This window comes from Budorcas taxicolor, chromosome 5, assembly GCF_023091745.1.
Source record: "Budorcas taxicolor isolate Tak-1 chromosome 5, Takin1.1, whole genome shotgun sequence".
Lineage (NCBI taxonomy): Eukaryota > Metazoa > Chordata > Mammalia > Artiodactyla > Bovidae > Budorcas > Budorcas taxicolor.
This window is the reverse complement of record NC_068914.1, coordinates 154287171-154311841: the sequence shown is the minus strand read 5'-3', so window position 1 is coordinate 154311841 and position 24671 is coordinate 154287171. Positions and strand designations below refer to the sequence as shown.

Sequence of the window (24671 nt, the reverse complement as noted above, 5' to 3'; positions counted from 1 at the left end):
GACTCTGTGCTGCTGGCGGGGGGAGGGAGGCACAGTACCCACTGGGGTGGGGCTCACCCGAGACGCCGATGTCGGACAGGACGGCCTTCTTCCGGTCCTTGACGCTGCTTATCTGGGGGAAGTACACGTCCAGGGCCAGGTAGAGCAGGCAGGTGAGGAAGGCGAGCACGCCCACGGTCACGCCGTAGCCGCAGGCGTTGGGGTTGCGGTTGTAGATGCAGAACTCCTCGCTTTCCGAGGGGCTGTTGAGGTAGCCCTCATTCACGATGGAGCCGAACACCACGATGGAGAACACCTGTGGCGACAGGGGAAGGGTGGGGGTGGCCGTGAGACCCGGGCAGGCCCCTCCTAGCGCCGGCTGCCTGCCCCTCTGTGAGCCCTCTTCATCCCAAACAGTCACAGGGCCGAGGTGCGGCACTCAGGTCAGAGGGGGAGGCCCAGAGAGGGAGGGAAACTTGCATGGGGTCACACAGCACAGGTGGGGTCAATCACTTCCTTCTCCAGCTGGAGGCACTGAGGACCCCCCCACCGCCCAACCACAGATGTGGCCCCACTCCCCTTCCAGCCAGGTGCTAAGAGGCCTTCCTGGGCCCTGACACCAAGGTTCCTCTAGGACTGGACCCAGCCTCCCGGAAGAAGCGGTCTCAGCCCTCCAGGTGGTGAACTGCCACGCCTGCAAGCCCCTGGCTGATTGTGGCATGAGCCAGCCCCATCATGGGTTCTGCGGAATGACAGGCTGTTCTGGGCTCTCAGGCCCTGTCCTTGGTCCCACCCTTCCCTGATGCCCAGGCGCTGACAAGCAGAAAGAATGACAAAGGAACAAAGACACCAGTTACAACCTTGTCAATTACAGGGCAACCTGCAGCACCCCAAGCCTAACAGGCGTTACCTCCTTTAACGCCCCCAACAACCTCCAAGACGGGTCTACTTCAGCTGAGTTGGCTGCCAGCAGGGGTGGTCCCTCCTGACCCTACCTCCTGGCATCTGCATCCTTGTGCTATCTCCTTCCCCTTGACTGAGGGCTGAGCCTAGCAAGTTGCTTCTCAGCAAAACAGACTATGGCAAGAAGTGACGGGATGTCACTTGTGTGAGGAGATTACAAAGACCCGGCCTCGGTCAAGCTCATCCTCTCCGGCCCCTCCTTGCTCGCTCTGAGGGAAGCGGCTGCCAGATTTGGAGCTGCCTTATGAAGAAACGTACGGACGTGGAACTGAGGGAAGTCTCCAGGCAACAGCCAACAGGGAACTCGGCCCACAAGGAATGAGGCCTGCCAGCGCCATGAAAGTGAGCCTGACGGCAGAGCTACCCTCAGCCTTCAGATGAGACCGCAGCCCTGGCCAACACCTCGATGTGCGAGGCAGTGGCACCTGACTAAGCAGGCTCCTGGCCACGGAAAGTGAGAGAATCAAGCGCTTCTGTTGTTGTTGTTGTTAACGTGTGCTTTCCTTATTTGGCTGCATCAAGGCTTAGCTGCAGTGTGCAGGATCTTGGTTGCTGCAGGATCTTGGTTACCGCGTGCAGGCTTCTCTCTAGTTTTGGTATGTGGGCTTAATTGCTGCACCGCATGTGGGATCCCAGTTTCCTAACCAGGGATTGAACCAGCATCCTCTGCACTGGAAGGCAGAGTCTTAACCCCTGGACCACTAGGGAAGTCCCCGAACATTGCCTGTTTTAAGTCACTACATTTGGGGGTGTGCTGTGGCACAGCAGCAGCTAACCAATACAGTCAGTATCGTTGGCGTTTTGCAGATGAGACAGGGAAGGTGAAGGTGTCAGTTTATGCGCCCAGAGTCACACAGCTGGGACGTGGCAGAGCTGGCTTCAAACCCAGCGACCTGATTCTGAAGTCCATGCTTCTTCCTCCTGCCTCTCACCTCCCCTGAAACTCTGAGGATGAAGAGGCCCAACCACAGTCAATGGACAAACACTCAGACAGGAAGACAGAGCCTCAGATGTGGCCTGCAGTGAACCTGAGGTGCAGCTGCATAGGGCTTTTTTTTTTTAACTTTTTATTTCATATTGAAGTATAGCTGATTAAGCTTCGCCGATGGCTCACTGGGTAAAGAATCTGCCTGCAATGCAGGAAACAAAGGAGATGTAGGTTAGATTCCTGGGTTGGGAAGATCCTCTAGAGAAGGAAATGGCAACCCATTCCAGTATTCTTGCCTGGAGAATTCCACAGACAGAGGAGTCTGGTGGGCTACAGTCCTTGGGGTTACAGAGTCAGGCACGACTGAGCAACTAAGCACACCGCTGATTAACAAAGTTGTGATAGTTTCAGGTGGACAGCAAAGGGACTCGGCCACACATACACATGTATCCATTCTCCCCCAAACTCCCCTCCCATCCAGGCTGTCACATAACAGAGTTCCCTGTGCTATAAAGCACGTCTTTGTTCGTTATCCATTTTAATGCAGAGGATTTTAATTGCCCATTTCCCATTTCATTCTGCTTTCCAATTTTTCCACAATGAGGAACTATAATTTCATTGTGAACCAGATACATTTTTGTCCTTAGCTAACACCCTGGATGGGTAGAGACTCCATGGCAGGTGTGAGAAAAAAATATGAGAAGCATCATTTTTTAAATTGCATTTTTAAGATGTCTACACATGGATTGTATAACGTACTAGATATATCAGTGTAGTAGTAATATATATATAAAACAAATCTACATTTTTTATTGAAGTATAATTATATATTATATGTTACAAGTATATAATATATACTTGATTCAGTTTTTAAAGGTTATACTCCATTTACAGTTATTATAAAATATTGGCTATAGTCTCCATGATGTACAATAAATCCTTGTAGCTTATTTTATACATAATAGTTGTACCTCTTAATCCCCAACCCCTGTATTGCCCCTCCCTGCTGATAACCACAATTATTCTCTATATCTGTAAATCTGCTTCTTTTTTGTTGTATTTACTAGTTTATTGCATTTTTCAGACTCCATATATAACTGATATACAGTATTTGTCTCTATCTGACTTATTTCACTTAGCATAATATCCTCCAAGGCCATTCATGTTGCTGCAAATGGCAAATTTTCCTTCTTTTTTATGACTGAGTAGTATTCCATTCCAAGACAGATTTAGAAAAGGCAGAGGAACCAGAGATCAAATTGCCAACGTCCGCTGGATCATCAAAAAAGCAAGAGAATTTCAGAAAAATACCTACTTCTGCTTTATAGACTACGCCAAAGCCTCTGACTGTGTGAGTCACAACTGTGGAAAATTCTTAGAGAGATGGGAATACCAGACCACCTGACCTGCCTCCTAAGAAATCTGTATGCAGGTCAAGAAGCAACAGTAAGAACTGGACATGGAACAACAGACTGGTTCCAAATTGGGAAAGGAGTATGTCAAGGCTGTATATCGTCACCCTGCTTATTTAACTTATATGCAGAGTATGTCATGAGAAATGCCAGGCTGGAAGAAGCACAAACTGGAATCAAGATTGCCAGGAGAAATATCAATAACCTCAGATACACAGATAACACCACCCTATGGCAGAAAAGGAAAAGGAACTAAAGTGCCTCTTTATGAAAGTGAAAGAGGAGAGTGAAAAAGTTGGGTTAAAACTCAGCATTCAGAAAACTAAGATCATGGTATCTGGTCTCATCACTTCATGGCAAATAGATAGGGAAACAACGGAAACAGTGACAGACTTTATTTTGGGGGGCTTCAAAATCACTGCAGATGGTGACCACAGCCATGAAATTAAAAGGCGCTTGCTCCTTGGAAGAAAAGCTATGACCAACCTAGACAGCATATTAAAAAGCAGAGACCTTCGCAAACAAAGGTCTGTCTAGTCAAGGCTATGGTTTTTCGAGTAGTCATGTACAGATGTGAGAGCTGGACTATAAAGAAAGCTGAGTGCCGAAGAACTGATGCTTTTGAACTGTGGTGTTGGAGAAGACTCTTGAGAGTCCCCTGGATTTCAAGGAGATCCAAACAACCCATCCTAAAGGAAATCAGTCCTGAGTATTTGTTGGAAGGACTAATGCTGAACTCCAATACTTTGGCCACCTGATGCAAAGAACTGACTCCTTGGAAAAAACGCTGATACTGGGAAAGATTGAAGGCAGCCTGAGAAGGGGACAACAGAGGATGAGATGGTTGGATGGCATCACCAACTTGATGGACATGAGTTTGAGCAGGCTCCAGGAGTTGGTGATGGACAGGGAAGCCTGGTGTGCTGTAGTCCATGGGGTAGCAAAGAGTCAGGCACAACTGAGTGACTGAGCTGAACTGAGTATGCCATTGCATATATATACCACATCTTCTTTATCCATTTATCTGGTTGCTTTTTTTTAAAAGTATATTTATTTTTATTTATTTGGCTGCATGGGGGTCTTAGTTGTGGCACGCGGGATCTTCACTGTGGCATGCAAACTCTTAGTGCAGCACGTGGGATCCAGTTCCATGACCAGGGATTGAACCCTGGTCCCCTGCACTGGCAGTATAGAAATAGCCACTGGATCACCAGGGAAGTTCCTGTCCAGTCATCTGTTGATGGACACTTTAGGTTGCTTCCATTTCTTGGCAACTGTAAATGATGCTGCTATAAACCTTGGGGTGCATGTATCTTTTCAAGTCAGTGTTTTTGGTTTTCTCAGATATATGCCCGGGAGTGGAACTGCTGGGTCATACGGTACTTCCATTTTTAGTTTTTTGAGACACCTCCATACTGTTTTCCACAGTAGCTGCACCAATTTACATTCCCATCAAAGGTGTATGAGGATTCCCTTTTCTTCACATCCTCATCAACATTTGCTATTTGTGTTCTTTTTGATGATAACTATTCTGACTGATGTGAGGTGATACCTCATTGTGGTTTTGATTTGCATTTCCCTGGTGATTAGTGATGCTAAGCATCTTTTTATGTGCCTGTTGGCCATCTGCATGTCCCCTTTGGGGAAATGTCTATTCAGATCTTCTGCCCATTTTTTAATCAGCGTTGTTTTTTTTACAGGATTTTGTGTGTGTGTGTGTTGAGTTGTAATAGCTGTTTACCTATGCTGGGTATTAACCCCTTACCAGCCTTATCAATTGCAAATATTTTCTCCCATTCAGTGGGGCTATCTTTTTGTTTTGTTTATAATTCCATGGACTGTATAGTCCATGGGGTCGCAAAGAGTCCGACACGACTGAGTGACTTTCACTTTGTTGTGCAAAAGCTTTCAGGTTTAATTAGGTCTTATTTATTTATTGTTGCTTTTATTTCCTTTGCTTTAGGAGATAAATCCCCCCAAAATATTGCTAGGATTTATGTCAAAGAGTGTTCTGCTTATATTTTCCTCTATGGGTTTTATGTTTTCTGGTCTCACATTTAGGTCTTTAATCTATTGTGAGTCTGTTTTTGTATATGGTGTGAAAGAATGCTCTGATTTCATTCATTTATGTGTAGCTGTCCAGTTTCCCCAGCATCACGTATTGAAGAGACTGCTTTTTCTCCACTGTATATTCTTGCCTCCTTTGTCACAGGCTAATTGACCGTAAGTGCATGGGTTTCAGATTCACTCACACTTCATGGGAGGACTGACTCAAATTTTTTTCCCTAAAGGAGTGCATGATCTAAAGTTTGGAGATCACTGGTTCATGACACTGTGTATTAAGGATTCTGACCCAAATATCCACTACCAGATGAGTGGAGAAGAAAGTTGTGGCACATCCATACAGTGGAATATTATTCAGCCACTAAAAGGGGCAGAGTTCTGATACAACTAGAGGGACCTTGAAACTGATGAAGAAAGAAGTGAAAGAAGCCAGACGTGAAAGGTCAGTATTATGATTTCTTTTATGTATTATACCCTTAATAGGCAAACCACGGCAAACAGACCGGAGATCACCAGCGGCTGGGGAAGTGGAGAATGGGGAGTGACTACTTAACGGGCGTGGGGGCTCTTTACGGGGGTAATGAAAGAGCTTCGAAACTAGACAGGCGGCAGTTGTACACACTGTGAATGCACTAAACGTCACGGAACTGTATACTTTGAAATGGCTCATTGTGGGTAATGTCAATTTTTTTCTTCAATTCAAAAAAAAAGAAACAAAAAAGAAAGGACTGATAGGCTGTGTTCTGGTTTAGCCACGGGCACCGAAGTGGGCAGTGGGGGCCCGTGAGCTACACGTCTGCCAATCCTGAGTTGGGAACGTACATGTCACCACAACCCCAGGCCTGTGGAGGCCTCCGGGCTCACAGCTCTGCCCAGTCACAGGCTCCGGTCTTCACAATCACCCCATGGAACAAGTGAGGGCGATCCCTACTGCCCCCAAATTACAGAGCTGGAAAACTGAGGCTCCGAAAGAGAAGGTGACACTGCTGTCAGGAGTACAGGCTGAATCGGAGCCCAGTTCCCCTCAGTCTCAGCATTAGGCTCTCTTCCACCTGACCAAGCTGGCTCGGCCTCAGGAGGTAGACCCCTAAAGGAGGGGCGACCCTTTATTTCCAGAGACCCAGGGGATCAGCAGGAAAGCAGGCTGTGGGGCCAGAGCGGCAGGTCTGGCGTTCGGGGTCAGAGGAGGGGAGAAGCAGGAAGTCCTGACTTCAAAGCGGTTGTCAGACAGATCCCCGGGCTACTGACACAGCCCAGAGGAGCAAGGCAGACGCCAACGTGAGATGAAGGTGGGCTCTGACAGCCAGCTGCCTGGGCCGTGCACTGCACAGCTCCAGGGTCCACCACTCACACAGCCCCTTGGACTATGACCGAGATCAGTCTAAGACTCCTACCAGAAAACTGCCAGGTCGGGAATCTGAGGCCCTGTCTTCAGATTCGGTCACTAGACACCACCGATCCAGCAAAATGCAAAGACAGTGAAAGTCGCTCAGTCGTGTCTGACTCTTTGCAACCCCACGGACCATACAGTCCATGGAATTCTCCAGGCCAGAATACTGGAGTGGGTTCTTCTCCAGGGGATCTTCCCAACCCAAGAATCGAGCCCAGGTCTCCTGCACTGCAGGCGGATTCCTCACCAGCTGAGCCACATGAGAAGCTTGAGAATATTGGGGTGGGTAGCCTATCCCTTCTCCAGCGGATCTTCCTGACCCAGGAATCGAACTGGGGTCTTAAAAGCCTCTTGATTAGAGAGAGACTTCAGACACGAGGAGTCACACAGACTGGATGGATTTAAACCCCAAGCCTGCTCCTCATGCTGTGTGGCCTCCAGCAAATGACATAACCTCTCTGAGCCTCAGCTTGGTCCTCTGTAAAAATTAACCTTCCCTCCAGGGCTGATGGGAGAACGACATCAGTGAGTACCCAGAGCAGAGTGGCTGGAACTTTGTGGGGTTAACTGCCTTCTCCAGAGGCCCTGGACACTTCCTGACAGACGTGCTCCCTGGGGGCTGGAACAAGGGTGGGCCCCCCCTCCGGTGGCCCCCCTACAAAGCAGGCTTCCAGGAGGTTGTGGGGGGAGGGGAGCAGATGGGAAGAAGTCTGGGCTTTGGCAGAGGAGGAACCATTAAGACAAGCCCTCTTGGGGGAGAGGAGCAGGGAGTCCTCAGGGAGGCCAGAGGAAAGTGCTGGCAAGGACGTGTCCCCAAGAGGGGATGAAGCAAGATCAAAACAGCCTCCGAGGGGCCTGGAGGAACCACAGGCAGAGCGGAAGGAGGGGTCCTCAGGCCAGCTCCTAGCCGCCTGTCCTTCAGAGCTCCCTGCCCTTCTCTCCACAGACACGGCCTCGGGAAGGCATTCATCACAGGTCACAGGCTTCTTGGTGCCTCACGTTGGGCTGAGAGGGGGCGTCCAGGGTGACCACCTCTATGGAGATACAGCTGTCGGGAGCTGACCAGCTCTGGAGGGACAGGAGCAAGGGGGCAAGAGCCTGGGTCACATTAGCCTGGGTGCTGAATCTGCCTGGTCCCTTGTCTAGCAGGTGACCTCAGGCCGGTCACTTAACCTCTCTGAGTCTCGGTTTCCAAGTCTGCACAGTGGGGCAATAACAGTACCTAAACCATTGACGTTTTGTGAGCAATGAGTGAGGTCCTGCATGCAAGGATCAGCCTGTGACCTGGAGCATCCAAAAGGTGCCAGACTGACCCTACACAAGTGGAGCAGATAATGTAGGCCATGACTCATGGGAGGGAAGTGGCAGCGATCAGGGAGAGAGCCCTGAGCAGTGATTTCTGAGCTGAGCCAAGAAGGAGCCTAAAGGAGCATCAAGCGGGACAGGAGGAGACAGACTGGGTGAACAGGGGTCACCCAGTGAGCTCTGAACAGATGCTTGTCTGCAGGGATGTAGGGCCATGGAGATATCTGGGAGAGATGCTCCGCGGAGAAGTAGCCGAAAGTGCGAAGGCCCTGGGGCAGGAATGAGTCTGGTGGCTGGAGAGGCACACAGAGTATGGCTGAAGGGAATGAGCAAGGTGAGGTCGCCCAGGGCTTCAAGGGGAAGGCGGAGTTCAGGAGAAGGTGAGCGACTTGATCTGAGTTAGGTTTTAAAAAGCATCACCCCGGAGAGGTGGAGAAAAGACTGTGGGTCAAAGGGAAAAGCAGGGGGACCAGCGGGACCAGGTGAGGGATGAGGGGGCAGGGCTGGTGTGGGTCAAGGGATGGGGTGAAGGGGCAGGAGGGGACTGTCCTGTGGAGGGAACGTCACCAGAACCTGCAGACAGAGGCCCGCTGCTGGGAGGGGAGGGGGGCGTGGGAGGTCATGCCAGGTCCCCTGGCTGCAGGGCTGGGCCAGGACAGGGAGCCTCCCCAGGCCAGGCTAAGAGTCTGCTGGTCAAGAAACTGAGGCTCCAGGAAGGGAAGAAGTATGGCTATGAACACACAAGCAGGCCCCTGCAGTCTGCCCACGCTCCCTACAGACATTCTGAGCCCAGGTGAACTCCTCTGTTTAGCTGCAGTCTCCCCGCCTGACTCAGTGGGCTGCTCAGGATCTCAGTGGGGGCCAGGCCCACAGATGTATCCCAAACAGGACTGTATGCAGGGTCAGGATCAGGGAGGGTGGGAGGCAGCCCCCGCTAAAAGCAGGCCCCAGCCTCAGGTTTCTGTTCCACAGTCAGAGAGAGGAGGAACCGGGATTCCTCCAGACCCATGATGGGAGTGAAGCACACGCTCTTGACTCCGCGAGGTCCCTGTCCTTATTCTCATTCTACCCGCGTCCGGGGGGCCTGCCCAGGTCACATGGCTGGTTGGGGTGGATGAAGACTCAAACCCGGGTCTCTCTGAATCCAAGGCTGGTGCCCTGTGTCAGGCATCCTCTGGGGTAACCTGCTGAGGCTGGATCTACAGGGATGGCAAGGTGTACACAGGGCAGTCACCAGAGAACCAGAAATGAAACCCAGATGAAATTCGATGCCGGCCACAGCTGCAAAGGCATGGGAGGGAGACGCTCACCCCACAGAGCAGATCTGCTGCAGGGACTGGAGGCAGGTCTGCGGAGGCAGATTCAGCAGCTGGGAAGCAAGAGAAAATGAGGGTGGGGGCCTCGGGGGGCCCTGGTTACTGGCAGGCACAGGAAAAACAACATCCTTCCCTTGCACTAAAGAAAATGTTTTTTTTAAAAAAAGCACCAAAGTAAACCGGGCCAAGACGCTGTTTTTTTTTTTTTCCACCATCTTTATAATCCAATCCTGTGTCTAAAAAAAAAGAAAACCCAGATTCCAGATGGCATTTAGAGCAGAGCTATGCCAAACTCAGAAAAATAAATCGGCAGGGACCTCAGCATCTCAGGCTCCTGGAGTTAGACACACAGAGACAGAGACTCCAGGACCGCCAGACCCTGCCTGGCCTCCCATCTCTTCCTCTCTCAGCCCGCAATTCAGCCATCCCAGAGGGCCAGTGTGGGCAAAGCCACAGGCTGTCTGATCATTTTGCCCCAGCAGTTCCCACCTCCCAGAACGCTCTTCCCCACCTTTTCCATTTTTCAAATAGGAATGAACTCCTTCACACCCTTCAAGGCCCTGCTGGGAGGTGGCAACTTGCAGCCGCCCTCTGGGACACCCTTTCCTAGTCACCCTCCCCGACCCTGACCCTGCTTGGGAGTCATCTATGGGTCTGTCCCCCGCTGAGACCCTGAGCCAACCCACAGCCTCCACAGGGGCCCTGCATCCACTGGGAGTGCTTGACAAAATCATCTTGTTTAATCCCCATCAAAACCTCCAAGGAAAAAAAAAAAAAAACTAAAAACACCCCCCTACACATTAGGAGATGCACACCACGGTATATAAAATAGATCAAGTCCTACAGGATAGCACAGGGAACTATATTCAATATCTTATAATAACGTAATGGAAGAGAATCTAAAAAAATCCATAAACATATACGTAAAACCGAATCACTCCGCCGCACACCAGAAACTAACACAACATTGTAAATCAACTACACTTCAATACACAAACAGCAGCAAGAAAACACCCCCCCAAAGCAGGCTTACTCAGCCCATTTCACAGACAGGGAAGCTGAAGCTTCTCTAGACTTTGGCCTGCCCGTGGCCAGCCCACCCGGAGCAGGTCAGTGTGGCGCCAGGTCTCCCAGGCTCAGCGCCCCTGCCAGCCCCATTCCAGGATGTGAGTCAACCCTTAACCTTCAGCTGCCTCCCCATGAGGAAGCGAATTCCAGACCCCAAACTCCAGGAGCAGGTGAACCCCAGGAGTGACAGCTGCTATCCCGCGCCTGTCTCCACCCACAGTGCAGGAGGGGCCTGGCCCACTTTCCTCCATGTCTGCACACGGAGCTGGCAGCCTGGGCCTGGCCCACTGCCGGGCATAAGGCTAACTTGGGCTCCAGGGAGGGTTGGCCCAGCTGGTGGGGTGGGCGGGGGGTGGGGGTGGCAGGGGGAGGTGGGGGCAGAGGTCACTGCTGTTTGCCAGGAACTTCCCAGAGGGCTGGCTTTAAACACCTTTAGGCACCTGCAGAGTCTTTCCCCATAAACTATGGAGAGATGAGTTCGGGAGCCTATACTGCCCACCTCCTTTGCTATTTCTGGATGGCATCTTCTGCCTCACCCTGTACAGGGGCGTCTGCTTCCAAACTGGGCGGCTGGGAGGAGTCCCTGGTCCTAGCCTCACACTGCAAGGCAGCCAGCTGACCTGCTCGCTGGCTCTCCACTTCGCGGTCTGGGCTGCTGTCCACTCCCAGGCCGCAATGTTGCTGCCTGAACCAGGACCGCCACCTCTCCAGCCTCCTCCAAGCCGGCTCCAGATGGCCGCCAGGGGGCACTCACCACCCCCCAACTCTCATCAGTCCCTCCTGTGCCGTGCTTAGTCCTGTCCGACTCTTGTGTGACCCTATGGACTGTAGCCCGCCAGGCTCCTCTGTTCACAGGGATTCTCCAGGCAAGAACACTGGAGTGGATTGCCATGCCCTCCTCCAGGGAATCTTCGGGACCCAGCAATCGAACCGGGGTCTCCTGCATTGCAGGTGGATTCTTTACCAACCCAACCACCAGGGAAGCCTTCAGTCCCTCCTGGGCTGAGCAAAAAGTCCAGTCCCTAAGATGGATTCCCAAGGTCCCCCTACTTGGGCCTCTGGTCTCATCTCTGGTCTCTCCCAGTCTTCAGCGACCTCCAGCCCCTTATCCGTCTGCACACTGACCCCCACTCAGCTGCTCAGACCCCAGAGTGGGCGTGTCCTCAAACCCCATCCAACCTGGCTCGTGGGCCTATTTCTTCAGCCTTCCCCAAACAACTCTGCTTCCTCCACGCCCCACACGCTTGTCCAGGCCACCGTCCCCCGTCACCAGGCGATGACAGCAGCTTCCCAGGGCCTGTGTGCCACTCCTGCCCCCTGCCCCATCCACTTTGCCACAGCTGGAAAGCTCTCTTCAGACCTAAGCCAGATCACGTCACCCCCTGCTGCATCCCACACCTCCACGGAGAGAGCCCCGTCCCCACCACAAACCCCAGGGTTCCTGCCTTCCACTCCGCCTCCTTTCCTGCCATTCTCCTCTCGCTCCCTCCTAAGCTCATTCCTGCCTCAGGTCCTTTGCACAGCTGCTTCCTTTCTCTGGGATGCCTAGAGTCCCCCAGGTCTTCCAAGCTGGCTCCTGCTGGTTCCTTCTCAATATCCAAATCTCAATACAAGCCACTTCCTCAGAGAAGCCCTCCAGACCTGACTCCCAGTATTTGCCAATGCACCCACTTATTTTCTTGATAACATCATTACGTATTTTCTTTTTCTTATGTATCGCTTCTGTTGTTGGGTGTATGTCTCTAACTCAGACCCAGAGGGAGGGTCGGGAGTGAAGAGCAAGCCTGAACGATGGGCACTTGAGTTGAAAGAGTATTCTCTCCTTGGCACCTTGGCTTACACACCTCTAACCACGGGGAGCTCGCTCCCTAACAACAGGCTGCGAAGTCCTCTCCCTCAGTGAGAGCTGAACCGCCTTCCTGCCAGCGTCCCTGTGAAACCTCCGCCTCCTGGGCCTCCAGGGGAAGGGTGGATGAAGGGGCAGCCAGGCATCTGAGCAACGAGTCAGGCTGCGACGGCTCCCTTCCCGGAAATGGGCCCTGCCTCCCCCGGAGTCATGTGAGGGGAGGGGCCGAAGCCAGCACAGCGGCGCATGACGGGCACCGGGCGGGCACTCGGCTTCCCCAAGAGCCTCGTGCAGAGCCGCGGGGCCGAGGCGGGGCAGGCGGGCTCCCTTCTCTCCTCCCTGGCCCGGCTGCCCCCTCCGCAGCCTTGGAAGCGACCTGCGGCGGATTAGGCCGTAATCTTCCTGCAAGCTGTTCCCGCGTGTGCTCTCCGCGGTGGGGGTGGGAGTGGGCTTGCTGGGCAGCGGCCCTGTCCCCGAGGCACTGAGATTCAGCCTGCTGATCCGAAGGCGTCCCGTCTTTCCCCTCCTGTGGCTGCATAACCGCAGTGGGGCAGGGAGCCCCCTTAGACATGGGGAAACTGAGACCCACTCGCCCTGAAGACGGGAGACTTGAATGGAGAACGTGGGTGGAAGGAGGGTGGGGCAGGGAAGTTCCCAGCTTCATTCACCCACATGTGAGCCCCGACGGGATGCCAGGCGCCGTCTAGCACTGGGGACGTGACTGTGACCTGATAGACACGGTCCCTGCCCCCCAGAACTTACATCACCACGTGGTACCTCTCGGCCTCGACCTCCACCCCTGCCTTTCCTTCTGCCTGGAACATCCCCCCTCTGCCTGGCTGGCCCCATCGCTCCAGCCCGTCCCGGCCTGAGTGTCTCCTTGTCCCCTCACTCTAGGTCTTGCGCTCACCTCCGCATCTTCAGTGGTTTCTCCGCTGCATTTCCCTCTGCTAGACTGTGAGCCTCGCACAGACCGGACACATTAAAGAGGAGGCGAGATCCTGCTGGAACCACCGGGAGGACGCACAAACCCCTCACTGGGCCAGATGCGGCCGAGAGAGGCATTAATGACGATCGGCCGTGGGATCTGGCCGCTTGAAGGTCACGGACGATCTTGACAAGGTGGCGGGGTGGGGGCAAGGGCCTGAACGGGGCGCACGTGTGAGAGAAAACCAGTGAGGAACAGCAGGGACAGTAACCACAGCCAAACCTTCTGGAGAACCAGAGGACTGGGCGAGGGGGTAGAAAGGAGACGCGTTTGTAAGCTGACGGGAGAGAGCCAGAGTGGAGGATGGAGGCGAGAGTGGGGAAGGAGGAAGAGAGGGAACTCGAGTCCTTGAGCAGGTGACGGGGGCATCCGGTGGACCCTGCGAGGCTGGCCTGGCCGCCGGAACAGGAGAGAGCCTGGGGGAGGGCGGGTGAGCGGAGGCCAAGGGTGGATGCCAGCAGGACTTTGCCAGGTGAGCGCAGCAGTGACGCAGGAAGGCTAGAGCCCAGAACAGGTGGGTGAGACCACCCAGGAGCCCAAGCTGGAGAGGGGCACAGAGAGGATGGGGTGAGGGCCGGGGCACCACGGGAGGGTCCCGGGTCAAGGACACGAGGGAGAGAGCTGGGAAGATGGGAGGGGAGGTGAGGGGCGGACACCTGAGTTCTCACCAAGAATGACAGCCAGAACCAGGGTATGCCGGGTGAGAGTGGCTGAGGCGGAGAGGAAGGAGGCCAGCTGGAGAGAAGCAGGGAGCTGCAGAGACCAGGAAGGCAGGCAGGACGGTGGTGGGGCGGGCGGGCAGGCGCGGCGTGGAGTCTGCATTTTCGAGGGACAGGGGAAGTGACCCGGGGGCTGGGCCACCCGGGGGCTGGGCCACCCGGGGGCTGGGACCAGTGGCTGGTCCGGAGCTGGCCTGAGATTCCAAGCTGGGGGAGAAAGGTCTGCGAGCAGCCTCAGGAGCCAGGAGGACTCTGTCCCATCTCCAGGCTCAGCGGAGGGAGGGCATGAAGCAAAGAGTAGTCCCCACCAAGAAGGCGGCCTGTCATTCTTGGCCCGGGGAAGCAGGGCCGGGCAGGACCAGGTTACCCTGCAATTTTAAGGAAGGGGTCAGGGGGTGTTCAGAGGAGGGTCGGAGATCTGGGAACAGACCATGTCCTCTTGACCCCTGGACCCTGAGCTGTTTGAGGAGCCCGGGAAGGTTGGGGCTCCTGGAGGCTTGCTTTCTAAACAGCCTGGGACTGTTCCAGCCAAAAGGCCACCCCGTCCCCACGGTGCCCCTCCCCCATGCATCTTCCCCAGCAGAGGGGGTGTGAGCACGATTCCCTCCTGGGTGGGAGGGCTTCCCCAGAAACACGAGGAGGGCGTGGGCCACCCTGCCGGCTCCAGCTGACACTGTCCGGCTCACACGTTTCTGGCCCTAGGGCCAGGCCCGCTCTGCAGACCCCCACAAAGCATTGGTGGGGGGCAGGGGGAGGTTGACATCGCTTCTTCAAACACTTACTGGTCTCAAAGTTCCCCACCTGCAATGTGCTAGGAGCAAGAGGAGGGTTCTTGGAGGGTGGAAAGGCTGGGAACTCACCAGCCCAACCTGTCTCCTGTTCCCATCTGACAGATGGGGAAACGGAGGCCCCATCTTGGCCTGTTACTCAAGTCACACCACCCGTCACAGTCGGAGTGGGTGCAGAACATGGCCTCAGGCCTTGGGCCCCAGACACTCCTGACGCCCGGCCTGGCCTCCCCTCCTACCAGACAGCTGGTTCTTCCGGTGGAGGTGCCAACGCGGCTCCCATGCCAGTTCTACCATCTGCCCTTTCCCTTCCCCACCCCCTCCTCCTGGCTTTTCCTTCTCTCCGCTCTCCCTCCCCCAGGCTTCGTTCTTTCTCCCCAGGCTCAGGCCCGCCTAACGGCTCTGCACGGCTCTGCACAAGTGGCCGTGTGGGACTCCCCATGTGGCTGGGGACTCCCCAAAGCAGGAAGCAGGGGCCACGTCCTGAAAGTCAGGTGCAGGCTGCAATCTCACTTAAAGTGGGGGGGAGGGACGAAACCCACTGGACAGGGATGTCGTGCCCAGAGGAGCGGATTGGGCAGCAGGCCCTTTATCAGTCCATTTTCACAAACCGAGTCAGGTATCCCCTGGAGCCTGGGTACCCCAATCCCATGCTACTGATGAGGCTGGGACTTTCCGTCCCCTTCTGGCGGCCCTGTGGTCAAAGCCAAACCCAAGACTCCTCAAGCTCCTATACCGTCCCAGGACGTGAGATGCCCAAGACACACACAGAAACCTACCAGCCCTCTCCTGACCCCCTCCTAGGCCTGAGAGTGACGGGACCAGCCAGGCACAGGTCAGCCACAGGCGAGGAAGATTTCAAGAACTTCAACGATAAATGCCAAAGGAGCCCCGGACCCAGCTCCCTAAGTAAGTGGCAGGGCCTTGCCTGGTGCCAGAAGAGGACAGGTTGGACCATTCCACACATTTCCTGCTGGGCCTCCTTCCCCCAGAATCCTCCCTAAGTCACACCTCCCACTGCAGGGAAGCTTCCAAAACACGCCTCTTTTCTCGGCTTGAACTCCCTCTCTGAGGCTTTCCATGGCTCTCAGATGAGGCTCAGCTTGTGCAACTGGCATCCAAGGCTTGCCCTGGGCTGCCCCCCTGCCTGCCCCCATGCCTCTGGACCGACTTCTCACTCTCACTCACACACCCAGGGTCCCTAAGAGCTCAGCATTGTTTCTGAAGCCCACTCAGATCTGCTGTTCCTCCCAACTGGAATAAACACTTCCCCCACCTTCTTTATCAGGATCAGCTCAGGAATCATGCCCCCAGGCAGAGGTAGCCACTCTGCACTGGATCTCCTCCTCTCTTCCTTGACACATTCCAAGCCTTCTGGATGGTTCCTGTTGATTCAATTTTGTTTTCACTGGATGAGAGGATTGCTGGTGGGACATACAGGCAGGCATCCAGCAGGGATTTGGTGTTTGTGGAATGAACGAACGCCAGAGCTAGCCACAGGCTCTGTCACCACCCTGGACCTGTTTTACCCACTGCCACTGCAGGCTCCAGAATTTCTAGGCAGGACAGGGAGGGCAAATGGTTGGGAATAGAGACAGGGGGTCTAATTTTGAAGGCGCTGCCTTTGCAAAGCAAACTTGGCTTTTTTTTTTGTCCAAGTCCATGGCGTGCAGGGTCTCTGTTCCCCAACCAGGAATCGAATCTGCACTCCCTGCGGTGGAAGCACCCACCAAGTCTTAACCACTGGACCTCCAGGGATATCCTGCCAATTCAGCTTTTATACTCAGTGTTTGCTTGCAGTGATTGAGGGAATCTGATAAAAATGAGGGTGTAAAACTGTTCCCTCAAGCCACTCCTTGACGCCACCGCGACTCAGACAGGGAAGCCACGGGTGGTACACTGAATGTGGACCCAAGTGGGCTGGGTTGGAACTGCGGCTCTGAGAGTCCCAGGCCCAGTCTCTGTCTCCAAAGAGCAGACGAGTCACCTCCAGCCTGCCCCTTACTTCTATCCTGGCGGGAAAGATGTCCCACTCTACTTACAGCATCCTGAGTGTATAAGCTAAAGCCCTTACGAGATCAACTCTGAAAACAGCAATACCTCAAACAGTTTATTGGTTAATTTGTGCCAAAACAGAGTATTAATCCAGAAAGAAAAAGAAAACCTCTCATTCATCAGCGCCACTATTTTTTTTTCCCATGGGTCATTTCAATGCTCTAAAAGTAAAGATGTACATTTCAAACAGAAGGAGGGCCTTCATATGAAATCAGCTAGCTCCCAGCAACGAGGGAGCCTGGTGGGCTGCCGTCTATGGGGTCGAACAGAGTCGGACACGACTGAAGCGACTTAGCAGCAGCAGCTCCCTGCTCAAACTCCTTTGTTCTCACCTGGCTCTGGACAAAGAAAGGGGTCACTGACAGGCTGCCGGATCAGAGCCAGACTGGGCACCTCTGACGGGGAGACAGAGGCACAGTGGGGGCCACGGCTGGCGCCAGACCTCCTGCTCCCCCAGCCAGCACAGAGGAGGCAGCTCTGGGCTCTACCTGCTGTACCTGAACTTCACCTTGCCCTGGTCAGGAAGGGCCCAAGCTGGACTCCACCAGGGGACTCATCAGCTCCCTCCCTACCTTAACCCTCAGGGTCAGTTTCTCAATCACTGTGGTGAGTAATCACCCTCGCATGTTGGGGGAAGGAGCAAGCTAGGGGAGTGGAAGGCGAACAGGGGTGGAGAGGAGCTGAAAAAGCCTCAGTCATGAGATCAGGGGGTCCTGTGGGCCTGGGGGCTCGGGTTCTAGGGTAGGTCCAAGTTTGGTGACTCTCTGAAGCTTACATGCTTTGGGGGCCCACTTTCAAATAAATAACAGAAATAACAAAGATCTTTTACAGATTTTTACACAATCAAGAGCCCATGTGCTCTCAATGCTAGGGCCCCTCCAGGGCTGCGAGAAGGGTCTGGGGAGCACAGGAATCCTGGACAGAGTGACCGGCCGTCTTGTCTGTCTGGGACAGGGCTGCTCCCAGGATATGGGACTTCCTGTGTAGAAGGCAGGAAAGTTCTGGCAAACCAGGGAAAATCGGTGATGGGTGCTCAGACTCCACTAGCTCAAAGGTGAAGCTTAAGACCTGCCAGACTCTGTGGGGAGCAGAAGGAACACGAGGGCAAAGGACAGGTCGGCACATGTGTCCACGACATGACCCCAGCATGTTAAAATGTCTCAGGACACCACGTGTTTTTGAGAAAGACTGGAAGGAGACAGAGGCCCTTCTTATGAGGTGGGATCACATGGGCTTTTTCTTCCTTTTTTTTGTGGTAAGATACATACAACATTGGAATAGAAAATGGCAACTCCAATAACCTTGCCTGGAAAACCCTTTGGACAGAGAAGCCATGCTGGGCTGCAGTCCATGGGGTCACGAAGAGTCGGGCACCACTGAGCACACACACACACAACGTAAAATTTACCACCTTAACCATTTTTTAAGTGTACAGATCAGTGGTGCTAAGTATGTATATATCATTGTAGAATCATCACAAGTGACTTGTGTTCTCTGTTTATTGGCAGGTATTACTTCTAATGATCAGGAAAAAAACCTGTGTACATTTTTAAAAGTGTCAATCAGCCTGTATCAGACGCCTCTGCTCATGCAAAGGTAGTGAGCAGGGCTGGGAGGCTGTGGGGGCCTTTGGGATATTGAATGGGGGCTGTGGACCCAGATGACCCTTATCCTTCCCCAGTCTGAGATCTCAGGATTCCAAATGCTTCCTGATCCAGGGAAAGCACTGTGCTTTGGAGACAGGAAGATGTGGGTTCAAATCCTCTCCATTTGCCACCGCGATGCTCAGTAACCCTGGGCCTCTCTGAACCTTGGATGCCTCAAGTGCGTCTCCGGGGGAAATAGGTGAGCAATCGTGAGTGCAGTCCTGCACACAGTAGGTGTGTAGTGGCTTTTTCTCTCTTCTGCTTGGAAGGTCCTCCCTGTGCTTGGATGTGCACGCCTGTCAACCCTCCTCATTCTTCCAGGCCCAATTTGACATCACCTTCTCCAGGAAGCTTCTCTGATTCCTCCCCGAGCACTCCCAGCCTCTCTGCCTGGGGGTGCCTGGCTCACTCCCTGGCAGGACCGGAGGCTCCCTGGCACTAAAGGGATGTGTCTGAGTCATGCCACCTTCCCTCTGGGCCTAGCCGACTCAATAAAGCTTCGCTAAATGAAGCCATCACCAGCAGAAGTGACCCAGGCAGACAAAACGCCCACACCCCCTCACAAAGCCGGTGACTTCACCCTCCCAGGCCAGCGGCCCAGAGGCCAGGTGAGGGAAGCAGAGCACAGAGCCGGCCCACCTGGTCAGGCAGGTGTCCCCCAGAGCTGCACTGTTGCCGAGGATTTGCCAGGGTCTCTGCGGAGCTGGAGACGACACGGATGAATGAACTTGGCACCACAAACCTTCCAAGATGTACCCCTGGGGTGCCTGGCCGTGGGCCATCACCGGGCTTCCCTGTCCCCAGAGAGCTCCCCATCTGGGGGGCACTTGAGAAGCCTGGAGTGTAAATGTTGCCATAATGCTTCCTGAGGCACCAGAGGCAGGTTTGAACATTTTTAGACAAAGCAAAGGTAAATAGCTCCCTTTTCCTCTGGGAGGCCAGAGATAAACACCCAACGGTCCCACCCATCACACGCTGTGGCCCTGAAAATCCAGGAAGTGAGGGAGCTTGAGCATGCCTTGGCCTCAGCGGGCTTCAGGTGCACCCCCTGGGGTGGCTGGTAGGGCCCCTGCCCAGTGTCCCCAGTCTGGGCACTTCTAACATAGGCCCACAGGCAGGGGCCCCAGGCCTGCAGAGGCAAGACCCTCTAGTGAGTGGGCCTGGGCAACCCGAGGGAGCCCCAGATACCCCTCTCCAGAGAGGGGCAGGCCTCCCTTCCCTGGGGGTGCCTCCCAGGCCATGTGAACCCTTCGCCGTGTGCTGGTTCTGTCCCATCCTCTCCTCAACCCCAGCTTTGAACAGGGACCCCCCCCCCCCCCCACTCAGCTCTCTGCACTGGGGTATTCTGCCCTCACCAGGCTGGAGGTCCAGATCGGGCCTCTCTGCCCTTCTCTGTGGGCAGGGGTCCTTTCTCCGGCTCCCACGCCCCACTGCTGGGGCATCCAGGTGTATTCAGCGCTTGTCCCCAGCCCAAGGAGGTCTCAAGGAGGCTCCTCCCATCTCGCCACAAACAGGGAAACTGAGGCAAGCCAGAGGAGGTGACGCTGCCCATCTCGGAATTTAACTACTCGTTTCCCATGAACATTTCTCCGGTGGCTTCCAGCCCAAGGTCACGCTGCGGGAAAGGCAGTTCCCAGTGGAAGCCAGGAATCCGGCTCCCGCCGCGTCGCTCCACACTGTCCAGGTTAAGCCACAAAAGCCCGGTTTCCTGCCCTCTCCTCCTTGAACGTCCATGGCAAGCGCGCGTGCACCCCCCCGAGACGATCCACGCCCTGATTCACCCCCCCACTCTCAAAAACAAGGCCACCTGGTGATTCACCGACACACACCCCCCCCTCAAAAAAAAAGCCACCTGAAACCAGGGTTTGGTCCCCACGGTCGCCAGTCCGCCCAAGCGGCCGCACGCAGCCCGAGCCGTGAGGTGCCCGGTCGCGGCCTGGAGGTCACCGCGACGCGGGGGAGAGCAAGTAGTAGGGTCACCGGGAAGCCAGGGGTGGGGGAGCAGGAAAGCCTCCGCGAGCGCTGGGCACCCCCGTCCGGGGGCTCGGGAAGGAAAGAGGGGCGGGCGTCAGAACCCCGCGCGGACGGCTCCCCACCAGCGGCCGCGCCCGGGTCCCCCGGTGCCCCGGGGGTAGTTGGCGTCCGTCCGGGCGCTCGGCCCTTGCCCGCACCCCCCACCCCGGCTCCCCACCCCGAGTCCGGCCGGGCCACCCGGGCGTCCTTACCCAGGAAACGACGCGCAGGATGGTGTGAGGCTGCCGGACCAGGGTGTAGGGGTCGAAGGCGCCCCCGGCTTTGCCAGCTCCGTACGCACCCCCTTCCATCGTGGCTGCACCCGCGCGGTGCCCCCCGTTCGGCGCGCGCCGCCGGCCCGTGCGCGTGCGCGGCGCCCCCGCCCCCTCCCCGGCTCGCGCCACCCGCGTGGTCTAGGGCTCCCGCGAGGGGGCGCTGTGCGCGGAGGGAGCCGGGCGGGCGCGGGGGTGGGCCTCGCGCGCCCTCGATCGCGGGGGCGCGGGTTCTGCGGTCCCGGCGGAGGGCGCGCTCGTCGCCGGCTTGGTGACCTCTTTGCTAAGTAGAGGGGGCGGGGGGACGAGGAGGGGGTGTGTGTGTGCAGCAAATGCAGGACTTGTCGCCGCCCCCCAGGACCGGGCCGCCCTGCGTCCATCACTGCCCCCTCCGAGCCTACGCGGCTCTGGGATGAAACCACCTTCCTTACTTGTTTGCTGGTTTCCTGGCGATCTGTCTCGCCCCCAATATAATGAGCGAGGAGGGACCGCCCTTGTCCTCCTTATGGGGTGCTTGGGACACAGGAGGTGCCGCAGGAAGACTTTTCGAATGAATGAACCGTGAATGAATAACCCTTCTCTCGAGAGCCTTCTGAAGCACAGCTCCCCACCCCCCGCCCAACCTCCTAGCCTTCCACCTTGCTTTTACGCTCACTGCTCAAGTCCTGTGTGTCCTCCACTCCCAGCCTGGAGGGGTCAGCGATACTTGGCTCAGAAGCAAAGGCGGAAGAAGGACAATAAATTCTTTTGGAGAGGTCCTGCCTACCCCCACCCTACCAGCAGGCTTCCCAGGTAGCTCAGTGGTAAATTATCTGCCTGGCATTTCAGGAGATGACGGTTCAATCCTTGGGCCAGGAAGATCCTCTAGAGGAGGAAAGGCAACTCGCGCCAGTATTCTTTCCGGGAAAATTCCATGGACGCAGGAGCCTGGCGGTCTACAGCCCATGGGGTTGCAAAGTGTGGGACAGAACTGGGCGTGCAGGAACGCCAGCCCACCATCATACTGTGCTTCCAGTAATTAGTATTATTTGTTCACCGTCTTCCTCTGCTAGTGTGTGGATTTTGTCTACTTTGTCACAGTTCAGTCACTCAGTCCTGTCTGACTCTTTGCGACCCCATGGACTGCAGCACACCAGGCCTCCCTGTCCATCACCAGCTCCTAGAGCCTGTTCAAACTCTTGTCCATCGCATAGGTGATGCCATCCAGCCATCTCATCCTCTGTCGTCCCCTTCTCCTCCTGCCCTCAATCTTTCCCAGCACCAGGGTCTTTACCAAGGAGTCAGTTCTTCGCATCAGGTGGCCAAATATTGGAGTTTCAACTTCAGCATCAGTCCTTCCAATGAACATTCAGGACTGATTTCCTTTAGGATGGACTGGTTGGATCTCCTTGCAGTCCTAGGGACTCTCAAGAGTCTTCTCCAACACCACAGTTCAAAAGCATCAATTCTTCAGTGGTCAGCTTCTTTATAGTCCCACTCTCATATCCATACATGACCACTGGAAAAACCATAGTTTTGACTAGATGGACCTTTGTTGGCAAAATAATGTCTCTGCTTTTTAATATGCTGTCTAGGTTGGTCATAGCTTTTTTTCCAAGGAGCAAGCATCTTTTAACCTCATGGCTGCAGTCACCATCTGCAGTGATTTTGAAGCCCAAGAAATTAAGGTCTGTCACTGTTTCCACTGTTTCTCCATCTATTTGCCATGAAGTGATGGGACTGGATGCCATGATCTTCGTTTCCTGAATGTTGAGCTTTAAGCCAACTTTTTCACTCTCCTCTCTCACTATCAAGAGACTCTTTAGTTGTTCTTCGCTTTCTGCCATAAGGGTGGTGTCATCTGCGTATCTGAGGTTATTGATATTTCTCCCGGCAATCTTGAGTTCAGCTTGTGCTTCCTCCAGCCTGGCATTTTGCATGATGTACTGTGCATATAAATTAAATAAGCAGGGTGACAATATACAGCCTTGACATACTCCTTTCCCGATTTGGAACCAGTCAGTTGTTCCATGTCCAGTTCTAACTATTACTTCTTGACCTGCATACAGATTTCTCAGGAGCCAGGTAAGGTGGTCTAGTATTCCCATCTCTTTAAGAATTTTCCACAGTCTGTTGTGACAGTAGGTGCTCAGTAAACAGACCCTAGTCCCCATCACCCCGTCACTGCTTGGCCTAGAGCTCCAGGTATCATGGAAACAGAGGCTGGATGGAAGACTGTTCACTGCAGTGAGGATGATGGCTTCCAAGTCTGGCTCTTAGGATGACTCGTAGTCCCCAGGGCCTCCGTGTCCCCACTGGTTCCAGGAGGTGGTTGGATAAGGGTATCTATCTGCAGGGGCCTTTGTTGTCCCGGTGATGACAGAATATCTTGAATTCTGTAATGACAGGACACCAGATCTGTGCAGAGGAAATGTGGTGGGTGTGAGGGCACCTCTTATAAACATTTCATACACAAATATCCACCTTAGACTCTGTTTATTGCTTCTTATGTTAACTCTGCAGCAGGCCCAGAGCTAAGGGCTTTGCTTATGTTATCTCATTTGATACAGCAATCGTATTCTATGGTTGTATGAAACTTCTAAGAGAAAACAAATTTTTTTTGTGACTTTGGGTTAGTCAAAGAGTTCTTAGATGTATTACCTAATGCATGATCCATAAAAGAAAACAATCAATGGGTTAGATTTCATCAAAATTCAGAACACTCATCAAAAGACCTTGTTCAAAGAATGACTGAAAAGGCAAACCACAGTCTGGGAGAAAATATTTGCAAAGCATATTTATGACAAAGCATTTGTGTCCTAAATATATAAAGGACTTTAAAAAGTCAATCGTTAAGAAAACAATCCTTTAAAAAAAATGGGCAAAAGATTTTAACAGACGCACTTCACCAAAGAAGATATACAGATGGCAAATAAGCACATGAAAAGATGCTCAACATCATTAGTCATTAGGGAAATGCAAATTAAAACCAGAATGAGATACTGTAATTTCACACACCTATTAAAATAGCTAACATTTTTAAAATTTGACAATTTTGAGTGCTAATGAGGATTTAGAACAACTGGAACATTTGTACATTGCTGGTGGAAATACAAAATAGTGCAGCCACTTAGGAAGCCAATCTAGCAGCTTCTTATATAATTAACTACACATTTGCCATATGACCTTGCAATTCCTCTGCTAAATATTGATCCTAGAGGAATGAGAAGCTATGTTCACACAAAACCCTGCACAGCAATGTTTATGGAAGTTCCACTGGGAATAGCTGAAACCCAGAAATGACCCAAATGCTCCTTGACTGTAGATTGTATAAACAAATTGTGGAACATTCATACAATGAAATATTACTCAGGAATCAAGAGGAATGAACAATTAATACACTCAAACAGAAGAGACTACAGACTGTGTGACTTCCTTCATGTGACATTCTTGGGAACGCAAAACTATAGGAACAAAAAACAGACCAGTGGTTGACAGGGGCTGGGGGTGAGGGGCGGGGTGTGTGTGTCTGTGTATGTGTGTGTGTGTGTGTGTGTGTAGGGTTTATTACTAAGAAGCACAGGGAAATTTGGGGGGATGATGGAATCATTCTATATCTTGTCTGGGGTGATGGTTACACAATTGACCATATATGTTTGTCAAATTTTGCAAAAATGTCCATAAAAAGGGTGATTTTCAATGTGTTTTAGTTATTCCTATATTTTTTTATGGAGAGAAGAGTGAGCAAGGTTGATGGTCTGAATCCGTGAATAATATTCAGATCAGTGAGCCATGCTCATTTATTTATTTATTCAATAAATATTTATTTGAAGCCCACCTTGCATTAGGCTTGTTGCTAGGCATAGGGCCATAAGTGTGAAGAGTTTAGAGACTGTCTCTAGCCCTTCCAGCTGTAAAGTCTGATCACACTAATGAAAAA

General features: G+C 53.5%; 1 protein-coding gene across 1 annotated transcript in view; it reads right to left on the bottom strand.

Annotated features, from left to right (window-relative positions):
* TAB1 (TGF-beta activated kinase 1 (MAP3K7) binding protein 1) overlaps window positions 1-20822 on the bottom strand; it is a 75622-nt gene extending 54800 nt beyond the window's left edge. The window contains exons 1-2 of the mRNA XM_052641517.1: window positions 20693-20822; window positions 58-295 (exon numbers count right to left, since the gene is read on the bottom strand). Of these exons, the coding sequence (XP_052497477.1) occupies window positions 58-295; window positions 20693-20791 (337 nt within the window). The 5' untranslated portion in view covers window positions 20792-20822. The remainder of the gene's footprint in view (window positions 1-57; window positions 296-20692) is intronic.
* Window positions 20823-24671: the final 3849 nt, after the last annotated feature.